The sequence below is a fragment of the Chiloscyllium punctatum genome, chromosome 3 (assembly GCF_047496795.1).
Source record: "Chiloscyllium punctatum isolate Juve2018m chromosome 3, sChiPun1.3, whole genome shotgun sequence".
Lineage (NCBI taxonomy): Eukaryota > Metazoa > Chordata > Chondrichthyes > Orectolobiformes > Hemiscylliidae > Chiloscyllium > Chiloscyllium punctatum.
The window spans coordinates 130,967,556-130,979,913 of record NC_092741.1 but is presented as its reverse complement, the minus strand read 5'-3'; the positions used below and the strand labels follow the sequence as shown (position 1 = coordinate 130,979,913).

The following is a 12,358-nucleotide window of genomic DNA, read 5'->3' as shown; positions in this document are numbered from 1 at the left end:
TCTCACATGGGGTCCCGTTACCTGATATGATGGAACGTCCTGATGAATTGGAATATATATCTTTGGAAGGCAGTAGAAGTCCCCTACGCAAAAAGTACGTGGGATGAGAGCGCATAGGGACCACTGAAGGACTGGATCAAAAGTCTTGATCAATGTGCTTAGTTCACGGGTGTGTTCTCCTTCACATCGTTTTTCATGTGGTGGTGCTGTTTGTCGGTGAGTTTAGTTTTAAAGGTGGATGACAGAAAAATTTATACATTCATCTTTCTTTTTCTCTTAAAAATGTAAAAATAAAATCTAAATAAACCTATAAACAAATATTCTGCAAAGAACAGTTTAGCATTTGACAGATCTCTAGAAAAATCAATAAGTGCTATTCTCTTGTGTCTTAATACAGGACTTCACAAACAAAAACAAAATCAGAACAAAAATTCTGCGTTCCAAGGAAGAGTCGTATCAGACTCAAAACATTAACTTTGTTTCTCTTTCTACAAATGTTGCCAGACCAGCCAAGTTTCTCTAGCGCTGTCTGTTTCGGTTCCAGATCTCCAATATCAACAATACTTTGATATTATCAAAATACCTGTAATGCTTGCAGTGCTTTACACAACCACTTTTTTTGTGAATGTCGAAACATTTTAAAATTACTTTCTCTCAATTCCTCTGTTGAAGATGGATCTTGGAACGCTGATTCACCAAAAGTGCTGAAACTTAGTGACCTACCTGTGAAAGTCATCCTTGTGATGGAAGACATGCTCTGGACTGCTTCTGGTGGACAGATTTTCATCATCAGCACGAAGACACATACAGTGGAGGTAGTTAGAAAACTTTACAATCTATTTTTCTAAAAAAAAATTGTCTGGGTGCAATGTTCCAATAAAAAGTTACTGCTCAACAGTTTCTGCAGGTACCTATGCCAGGAAATACAGGAGTTGAGCTAAGAGTTGGGTAGTCAATGTGACCCCGCCTTAAGTCACCCCTACAGATTTTTACGACTCTTATATGTTTTCATTTTTGTCGACCAAAGAAGTTAGAATTTGTCACCTCATCCAATATAATTGGGCACCTTGGCTGTGTAAGATATCAGCTGTCCAGTTATGAGTCAATACTTTGCTGAAGGGTTTTTTTTAACTACTTGAGTGGATTGTAAAGGTAAAAACCCAAATATTTAGTTATCTAATTCAATTGATAATAAAAGGTTTGGGAGATAATGTGCCAAATAGCGTTCTCTGGGAACATACCTGAATAATCAGAACCCAGCTGTCATGAATTTGAGGGGGTCAGTTCATCATCAACAAATCCTCTTTCTTGTGGTCTCCTACAATCTACTATAGCCTGCCTGGTTTTGCATGTTTTCCTCCCCCTTTGTTACTGGACAGAATAATTTGTTGTTTCCTCCCATTTCCCACATTTCAGCAGATGGCTGCCTCGTTCTGTACCTTTTTTATCTCTCCTTGTCCTTGGAAAGAGCAGTAAGCTGCAGGCAGTTTTTCTCAAGTTTGGAGCAATGCTAAAATCCAATGTGCTCTCAAATTCTGATCAAGTTCCACTAGTCCTTTCCTCGTTGGCGTTCCAAGACAACAATCCACTCCTGCATAAGCTATCAAGCATCTTCATTTTTGTTTTTGTTGTTTGGGCTGTACACGAGCTATGCTTCATTTGGTCTTTGTACATCTGTGTCATGTTATCCTACCACGCATTCAACCAGCGAACCTAGTAATTTCTAAGTGAGGGCTGGAATGCAAGGAGAGATCACACTGTTGTTGTAGTTTCTGTGTTTCTGCAGCCTTTAAAAACAGTATGAACTGTTAGGGAGCAGGGACTATGAAACCTCAGACAGAGATATCAAGGTATGTGATTTTTTTTAATGCTTCTATTGTAGTTTTGGTGATTTCTAAATTTATCTTTCGCTCGCCCAAAGTGTTTTTGTATATGTTTCTTACTCCATGAATGAATTCGATTCCTTCCACTGCTATTCACTAATGCAACATAGAAAGAAAGCCATTTGACCCGGCAGCCTTGTGTTTGGTCGTAGAGCTATCCAAGTAATCCCATTCCTCCTATATTTCCCCATAGATCTGCAGTTATTTCCCATTCAAGTATTTAGTCAATCCCACTTTGAAAGTTAACTTTAAATCTGCTTCTATCATACACATTGTATCACAATGCTATGGGACTAGCTCTCTGGTCTTTCAAACAGTACATTTTCAACAATCCCAACTCACTGCTTAAGTCTTTTTTATCATTTTTTTTCTGGATTTTCTGTCAATTATGTTAACATGTATCCTCCATTAAACAGTGGAGACAGTTTCTCAATAAGATGAATTGTTGCTAGATTTGTTGTTAGTTTTAAATTTGAGATTTTTTTTATTAAGCAAAGTTATTAAGGGGTATAGGCCAAAGGCAGGCGTGTGGAGTTAGGCCACAGATCAGCCATGATCTCATTAAGTGATGGAACAGTACGAAGATCTGAATGGCCGACTGTTTTTCCCATGTTCATACATAATTAATACGTCAAAACTGTTCATGGCTTTGAACATGTCTGAATTTTCTTTTCTTAATCTTCTGAAAAACATTTCGAGAGGAGCATGAAATTTGGTCCTGGCAGTGACATTCACATCCGAAGAATGAGCAAAAGAGATATGGTACTGAGTGTGCAGTTGTCCTGTAAAGTTTGTAAACAATAGTACAAGTGTGTTTATGACCTCTCCAGGTGTTTGCCTTTAAGTGTGTTGGGCAAAGGACCTCGTGCAGAATTTTATTGAAAGTAAGGCTTGTCGATTGTCAGAATTGTATGAATGGTACCAGACAGGTTAAAGACCAGAGAGCTAGTCCCACAGCATTGTGATACAATGTGTATCATTATATATCTACCCTGCCCCACTCCAAACCATGGTGAAGGGAGAGGTTGAGAAACCTGGATCATCTTGGTAACCTCAACCAGTGTGCAAATTGACCCCCTCCCCCCATCTTCAGGGTCACTCTGATTCACCAACCAGCCATCCAGCCAACTGAACTATCCCCACCACAAAGTACCACCCTTTTGTCAGATGTGATATTCATCTAACTAGAAACATATCCAACTCTTGCTTCAAGATGTTTAATGACTCTGTGTCCAACTCACAAGCCAGTAGCATGTTCCAGAGTTTCACTATTTGCTTGAAGAGAGAAAACACATCCTGATGTCTAACCTAGCTCTGATCCAACATGGCTTACAATTGTGACTGTATTGAATTCGAGCATATTATCAAGGGGAACACAACCTATTCACTCCATTATCTTTTAAATCTCAATCAGATCATCCTTAAGTCTGTGTTTCCCTGTACTATAGAGTCCTGGCTCTTTTAATGTCTCTTAATAATGATGTTTTACACTGAGAAGTAGTCTCTTGGAAACTTCTCTATCTCTTCTCTAAAGCCTCCTATCAGCCACTGAGGAAGGAGACCAAAACCAGTCAAATAAAGCCTGACCAAAATTTTATACAAGAGCAAAGTAGCACACTTTGTCTTAAAATCAACTGGCTTGTCAATGCTTCCCTAGCATTCTATTTGCTCCAACTGTGTCTTTTGATGTTTTAGACAAGTAAGCAACTAGAACACCCAAACCTTTTCCCACCTTTTAATATTTTCTTTCCTGGGGGCCTTATGTTGTGACTCTGCAATTGGTCAGCTGGCTGATCTTCAGTGCGCCCTTAGGTATACTAAATACTAGTTTGAGATAATCATCCAAGACTGTAATGTAGCTCATTTATTTACATTTCCAGGAATGGAAATTCTGGTTCACAGTTGCATTTTCCATGGCAATGTCTCAGCCAGTAAAAGTTGACTTGGCAACCAATCAACACCCTTTTCTCCTGTTGTGGAACTTGTTGTGGTTGTTTAAAATTTGGCATTCTTGTGATTTGTCCTGATGAGTGCAAGTTGAAACATTGCTCTCTTTTGATTAATATTGAAGATATAAGTAATTGACAAATGAAGCCAAGGCACCATGAGGAAAGCCTTCTCATATGCAACAAGTGGTTAGGACCTGGAATGCACTACCTGAGTGTGGTGGAAGCAGGGTAAATTGCATTTGAATCATTATATGAAAAGGGAACATTTTCTGCACTATAGGGGAAAAGACAGGAGAGTGGCAGTAGGTGAATTGCTCCTTCACAAGGCCAGTACAGACATAATGGGCCAAATGACTTTCTTCTGTGTTAAGTTAAAAAGCACACAACACCAGGTTATAGTCCAACCGGTTTAATTGTGTTGGGCGGCAGGGTGGTACAGTGGTTATCACTGCTGCCTCACAGCACCAGGGTCCAAGGTTCAATTCTAGCCTTGGCCAACTGTCTGTGTGGACTTTGCACATTCTACCCATGTCTGCATGGGTTTCCTCCGGGTGCTCCGGTTTCCTCCCACAGTCCAAAGATGTGCAAGTCATGTGAATTGGCCGTGCTAAATTGCCCATAGTGTTAGGTGCATTAGTCAGAAGGAAATGGGTAGAAGGTGGGTTACTCTTCGGAGGGTCATTGTGGACTGGTTGGGCCGAATGGCCTGTTTCCACACTGTAGGGAATCTAATCTGATCAATTGGAAGCACACTAGCTTTCGGAGTGCCGCTCCTTCATCAGGTGATTGTCTTCTGTGTTGTACTTATTCATTATATTCTACTTATTTATTATTTTTCCTTGAGTGCATAATTGGGCTTGTATTAATGAAAATTTAGGATTTTAATGAATGTGGCTTAATGAGAGCTGTAAACTTACAGGTGTAATCACAGATGGAGACTATTATCAAAAGGGAAAGGAGGGCAATAGAGTTGAAGGTTCAAAACCGAGAGAGCACTCTCCCAGTGTAAATACTTGAGGTGTCTTTCTAGAACCAGCAGAGTTCCCAAGCTCAGTAATGGGCTCTTACTGTAAGTAACACACCCAATGACTTAGCTTTGCAACCCAGACACCTGGAGTGGTGTAAAATTGTGAAGAGCACGATGAAATAAGTTCCTTTTTTGGGAGGATAAAAATTGACATATGTTTCTCTGCTTCCTTCATGGGCCCAATTTACAAGTGTAGCAAGGATGTGTAGATAGGGTAACTGGAGGCTTTCAAAACTAGGGGGCACGTTTTTAGGGTGAGAGGAGAGATATTTTAAAAAGATGTGAGCGGCAAATTTTTTACACTTCATGCATGGAATGAAACTCCTGAGGAAATGGTGGATGGGGGTATAGTTACAATGTTTAAGAGACACTTGGAGAAGGACATGAATAGGAAAAGTTTGGATGGAGATGGGTCAGGAGCAGGCGGGGTTGGGATTATGTTCAGCGTGGATTGGTTGGACCGAATGCTTTTTCTGTGCTGTATGACTCTGTTGTCACCAAATGGGCCAATGCATCAGTAGGTTGTAGAGGCTGAAACTGTTGTCCTGAGAGCTCTGCAAACACCTTTCGACACCATTGGGCTCGCTTTAAGGTGCGTATAGCCCCATGCAAGGCTACTCTGCATACTGGATCTTGTTTCGAGTTCATGGATGATCTAGCAGGATTCAAAGGTCTGTAGATTTTTGGTTATTCGCTAACCCTCCCAGTCAGTCTTGCCTCGTCCCCTCAGCATTGGCATCAGTGGTCAAAGCCCTTGCCCAGCACTGAGGTTATGCCAAGCATTCCTTGCATTTGTTTAAGACTCTCTGAACCCAATTTCCAATCCCACCATGCAGCACTAACCTCAGTCCGACTGATTTAAGGCTGCAGAGACTTAATGTAGGCAAGGCCTTGGAATTCAAATGACCCAGATCTTGGGCAGAGATCAACCAAGGAGGTTTCCACACTTCCACCTGTACCCCTGTCCTCTTCTTGTACATTCACCACAGCGAAGCCTGAGGCCGACATTAAACAACTCATGAATTGGCATTTCTTTCAAATCCAGCTTGGCACTGCTATGTCTCGAAAGTATTTTGCAATCTATTCTCTGCCCACTTAATTGTAATCAGTGTGCAAGTGAAGGTTAATGCTGGACTATTCCTTGGTAACTTAGCTGCAAATTGCTCAGGCTTTTACTTTAATTAACTTGAAACAAAGATGCTACTGTTTGCCTTTCCAGTAAGATCGTGTTGTGTAACTATCACCTCATGTGGTGTTAGGTTGTGAAATCCCACTACCAATATTGAAGCAATGTTTTTGTTGGAATACCTGACAGACACCAGTACAGAGAGAGCCTCAAACTGTCATTCAGGACATTGACTTAACTGCTACAGAAGCAGTGATTACAATTACAGCGATGAGTCAGTGCCACAGTTTGTTCTTGTTACTGAAACATGTGGGGGTTACTGAGCAAATCTTACTCTAGCCACAACAAGTAACTGAAGATTGCTTCAAGCAGTTTTTGAACTTGATCATAATTATACTGGGATACTGGTAGAAGCAAGAAGAGGTTAATTGTAAGTGTTTGGAGTGTTGGACAGTATACTTTTTCTTTCCAGAAGTACTCATTTCATTACAATGCAGGAATTAAAAGGGGCAACATTTTCACACGGAGGGTGGTATGTATATGGAATGAAGTGCCAGAGGAAGTGGTTGAGACTGGTAAAATTACACCATTTAAAAGGCACCTGAAAGGGTATATGAATAGGGTTTAGAGGGATATGAGCCAAATGCTGGCAAATGGGATTATATCAATTTAGAATATCTGGTTGGTATGGATGAGTTGGAGCAAAGGGTCTGTTTCCTGTACATTTCTATGACTGTGCGTATATACCTGAATTGTAAGGAGTTCTCTACACTGTCCTGATCAATATTTATCAAGCAATCAACATCACAGTTGCGTGCAATTCTGGTCTCCTTCCTATCGGAAAGATGTTGTGAAACTTGAAAGGGTTCAGAAAAGATTTACAAGGATGTTGCCAGGGTTGGAGGATCTGAGCTACAGGGAGAGGCTGAACAGGCTGGGGCTGTTTTCCCTGGAGCGTCAGAGGCTGAGGGATGACCTTACAGAGGTTTACAAAATTATGAGGGCGTGGATAGGATAAATAGACAAAATATTTTCCCTGGGGTCGGGGAGTCCAGAACTAGAGGGCATAGGTTTAGGGTGAGAGGTGAAAGATATAAAAGGGACCTAATGGGCAACCTTTTCACACAGAAGGTGGTGCGTGTATGGAATGAGCTGCCAGAGGATGTGGTGGAGGCTGGTACAACTGCAACATTTAAAATGCATCTGGATGGGTATATGAATAGGAAGGGTTTGGAGGGATATGGGCCGGGTGCTGGCAGGTGGGACTAGATTGGGTTAGGATATCTGGTCGGCATGGACGGGTTGGACCGAAGGGTCTGTTTCCATGCCATACATCTCTATGACTTAAAACAGATTACCTGGTCATTTAACTCCTTGATGTTTGTGGGAGCTCACTGTGTGCAAATTCACTTGATTACAATATTTAAGAAGCACTCATTGGTTATAAATACTTTGGAACATCCTGGTGTTTTATTAATGCATGTTTTTGCACACACATGTAAAATTATGTAGTTTATATTGTAAAAACGAAAATCTTGGAAGTATGCAGCTTCTGGCAGCATTTGTGGAGAGAGAACCAGCATTAAACTGATGACATTTCATTAGAATTTGAGAAAGTTAAAGATGTAATAGATTTTAAGCTGATTAAATACAGAAAAGTAGAAAAAGAACTGGAGGGAAAGTCTGGGTGAAAAGTTAAAAGAAAAATAGTAAATAGGGCAGAGGAATACAGAGTGAGAATAGGGCAGGTAAAGAAACAAAAACATGTCCACAGGAATTGTTAAAGCCCAAATGATGAGCAGTCACTGTCCAAAAATGAAAACGAGAGAAGTAAGATTAGCACCAAAACATGCAAAGAAAGGTAAGTAAAGTGGGGGCAGAAATTACAGTCCAAAATTGTTAAACTCCGGGTTGTATCTGGTCTATGAAATACCTAATCAAAAGATAAGGTGGAATTCCTTGCACTTAGCTGAATCTTCTTGGTAACACTGCATCAGGCCAAGAGGTCAGTAAAAGTGTGAGGTGCAGAGTTAAAAAGACAGGCAATTTGTAGCTCAAGGTCATATTTGCAGACTGAATAGAGGTCTTCTGCAAATGAGTCATCCAGTTTGCATTTGGTCTCGCCATTGCTAAGCAGGCCACATTGTGAGCAGCATGTATTGTATATTCAAGTTGAAAAAAAGTATGTGTAAATTTTTGTTTCACATGGAAGGAGTCCTTGTGGCCTGAGCGAGAGCATCCTAAAGGATAGATGTTTAAATTCCTGAGCTTCCATAGGAAGAAGACAGAATTTTTGGGGTACTTGAAGAATGGCCAGGGTGTCATTGGGGGAATGGTCCTGTCCTAACACTGTAAGGTAAGCAGGAAGATATATTTGACAGTGGCAACATGCTGGAGGTGGTGGAAATGGCAATTCATCTTTTAGTTTAATGTAAATGCTTAGTTCTTCAGACTTGTTCTTGTATCCCTCTGAAACCTGCTACTTAGTGAGGTGCACTGAGAGCTAAACTGGTATGTCATGCAAATTATATTGTCTGGATTAGAGGTGTTGATATTAATGAGGTTGTTGAACCTAAAATTGTCAAATGACTGCGTGCTTTTAATGGTGCAAGTGAAGAGAAGCATACTTTATTCAATCAGCAGAAATGGAGTCAACGTAGTGCACCTACACAACGATAGCAGCCCAGAGTGAGAATTTAATGTTATCCCAGTCACATTACTCTATGGGTTTGGAATAATTTAGTTTTGTTTCATTTTATTGCAAATGCATGTTAATATTCAAATTATTACAGAAATAATATTTTCTCCTGTCATGAGACCATTGTGAACTCAACAGTTTCTGTATTCAGTACCTGTTCCCAAGATTTGACAACCCTGTACATTTGTCTTATATGAGGAATGATTATGAAAGAGGTTATGTTGATGTTGTTTCAGCCCAATGTAATCTTTGGGTGAGCAGGTTCCAGTGGAAACAGATGTGACATCCCTGGTTCCTGATAATTGTAAATAGGCCTATTAATTGCACCTATTGCTTTCATACAATAAAATGTACCTAGTTATCGAAGGCAAGTACATCTTCTTGTCAGTCTATCCTCTACCACCGATCGTTAGACCGACCTTTATACTCAGCAACAAAAGGAGGATTAGTGGAGCAAGCTGACTCAGCCACAAGTCAACAAGCGTAGGCATAAATTGTCAAAACTGGCAATTTACACTGAGTGGACAACTCTTACTCCTGCCCTCACGCCTCAGTATAGATAAGCTGTTAATTGTGAAGAAACTAAGGGGAAAAAAAATAAAAGTTGAGAGTTTCTCAAGCGAGTCAATGTTTCAAAGTAAGGAAAGTAATTTTAATTTCAACTTCTCTTCCAGAAAGAGTTTTCTGTGAGGAATATTTATCTTTGCAATTCAACAGGTATCTGCTGGCGGTCCTACATCTTAGAGATCCCATTTAACTGACTCCCAAGATTATAACATTTATAATGTCATTTGTGTTTGACCTACTGTCACCATGATATGTGAATTGAAAAGGAAAAGTTCTTCTCAGGGTGTGAAGTATACATCCCTATTTTTGTATTCAATTCATCTTGTAATAAATAATATTCCATTACCTTTCATTATGCCTTGCTGTGCCTGTATACTACAATTCCATAATGGTTGCACTGGGGCAGCCAGCTCCTCTGTATCTCAGACCTCTGCATCGCTGACGTGTTTCTTTTGCATTCTTCCTTCGAAAATAGACAATTTCATATTTGCTCACTTTGTGCTCCATTTGCCGAATCTTACAATCTCACTTAACATATCTATATCTTACTGTATTGTCCTTATGTTCCCTTCACAGCTTTCTTTCCTACCCATCCATATGTCATCCGCAGTTTTCTCAAACAGCCCTACCGTTCCTTCATTCCAAGTTATTTGCATAAATTGTGAACAGTTGAGGTCCCACTCCTTGTGGCACCCCACTTACTGTATTTTGTTGACCTGAGAAAGATCATCTTTTATTTACTTTCTGTTTCCTGTTAGCCAGCCGATGCTGTCTTCTTGCCAATACACCATGAGCTTTTACTTCCCACAACAATCATTGATGTGGAATCTTATTAAATGCCTTCTGGAAATCTAAGTACATGAGGGGCATGGTTAAGGTAAATTGACAAAGTCGTTTCTCTTGGGTGAGTGAGTCCAAAACTTGAGGGCATAGGTTTAAAGTGAGAGGGGAAAGATTTAAAAGCGAGCTATGGGACAACTTTTTCACGCGGAGGGTGGTGCATGTATGCAATAAGTTGCCAGAGGAGATGGTCGAGGCTGGTACAATTACAACGTTTAAAAGGCATCTGAAAGGATATTTGAATAGGGTTTAGCAGAATATGGGCCAAATGTGGGAAATGGGACTATATTTATTCAGGATATCTGGTCGACCTGGATGAGTTGGACTAAAGGGTCTGTACATCTCAATGACTACATCCACCAGTTCCTCTTTATTCCCTGCATGTACTACTACTTCAAAGAACTCCAACTGATTGATCAATTTCAAATTTGTTGAAGCGTGGAGTTATTTTGGACAAACAGGTTGAACTGAAGCTGAAGAGCGTCATGTGATAAGTTCAAGCTGATTATAATGAAGGGACACAAGAAGGATATCAGAATTGTTGGAGGGAGATGTAAAGAGAATTTAAAAGAGTTGAAGCATATAATGAGAAGAGACAAGCAGGAATATAAAGGGAAATAATAATGAATTTCATAAGCATATAAAAAATAATTTAGAACAACTGAGGGATGAAGGGAGAAGTAAAATTTTAGCAATTTAATGTTGTAATGTCTGCTTATCTGTGGTTGCAATCTAGTATCTATTGCCATCTCAAGGAGCAGAACCAGTTTCTCAGATGGCTGACATAAAATTTAGAGTGCAAGAAAAGTTCTATATTACTTGCATTGCATTGGCAATTAAGAATTTCAACAAAATTTACATCTTTGTGCCATGCTTTTGCTTCAGTACCAAACAGTTTTGATTGAAGAGCTTCGCTGGGAAGGGAATTTTTAAAGGGGAATAATATCCAGATGACCTGGAGTTTGTAGCTAACATAGTATTACTGCTGTCAGGATCTTTTTTCTTTACCAGTCAGCACATGAATGCAACATTTATTGCAGATGTTCTCAATGCTACAAAAATGTTTGATTCAACAGTGGCTTTGTTGACTGTCTCTCATTATTTTGGCAATGCTGAGGGAAGAATGTGAGCTATTTGAGGTTGAACTCAAGCCGTCATATAACTAAAATACTGCAAATGTATATTTTGCTCAAAAACTAACCACCAGTATAGAGTGAGCGCCTTCATTTTTGAGTGCAAACTAATTTTTGGAGGAGCTCTTCAGTCATGAAGCTCTCTTAATGTTTCAGAATGGTTTTGTCTAGGTTTCAGATATGACTTGTGTTATGTAATCATTGCATACCTCAGAAAAAGGGAGTCAAAGCTCTCTATTACTTTGTTTCCTGTTTTAGCAAAGGACTGAGCACATATGAAAGCCCAGGCTCAGAAACACCATTATGTACCTTGATCAGATAACAAAACAATACACACTTACCTTCAGCGGAGTTCCTCATATAATCATTCAGGGCAGGATCCTTCCCAGTTGAAGTAGTCTAGTCCAGGCCAAGAACTCCAAGACAACAAGGGAGTGGATTAGTATTGAAACCACACTACCATTACTGACAATAGCTGCCCTGTTCAATAATTTAAGGATTCTGAAGTCACATTGGCAAATGCTGAGAGAATATAGGTGAGTAATAAGAACATAAGGAGTAGGTGCAAGAGTTGGCCCTCTGGTCATTCAATAAGATCATGAGCTGATTTTTTTGTGGATTCAGCTCCGCTTACCCACCTGCTCACCGTAACCCTTAATTCCTCGGACTGTTCAAAAATATATCCGTCATTACCTTTAAAACATCCAACGATGTTGCCTCAACTGCTTCACTAGGCAGGAAGTTCCACAGATTTGGTAAGCAGGAATGGTGGGTATAGGTGTGAGGTGTGCTGTGAGAATAGGGTGGCAGGAAAATGGCCAAATGCTTAGCATATGTCAGGTTGGGGCATTGTTATTTGAGGAATGTCAGGGATGTCCAGTCTTGGGGAGTGGTGAGTAATAGGTCCAGTTCTGTTTGGGTCAGAAGCTGGGGTTGTGGGGAATGGGATGGTGATGGTGTCAGGTGGAGGGCAGGTATGTTTGGTATGAGTGTGCATCACATCGATCGGGTATGGTACAGGAGTGTGTTGACACATGATTGCGATCAGCTTTGTAATTGGCCAGGAGTTGGAGCAAGCTTTGACTCCTCTAATTTTTCCTGGGTAACTATAGGAAAAATCAGTGAGTCAGAACAC

General features: G+C 40.2%; 1 protein-coding gene across 2 annotated transcripts in view; it reads left to right on the top strand.

The window, feature by feature from the left end:
- The window catches only part of arhgef10 (Rho guanine nucleotide exchange factor (GEF) 10), a 278,827-nt gene that overhangs the window by 236,154 nt on the left and 30,315 nt on the right, over positions 1–12,358 (top strand). For both annotated transcript variants that reach the window (XM_072560748.1, XM_072560758.1), the window contains one exon: positions 673–815. In XM_072560748.1, coding sequence (XP_072416849.1) covers positions 673–815 — 143 coding nt within the window. The remainder of the gene's footprint in view (positions 1–672; positions 816–12,358) is intronic.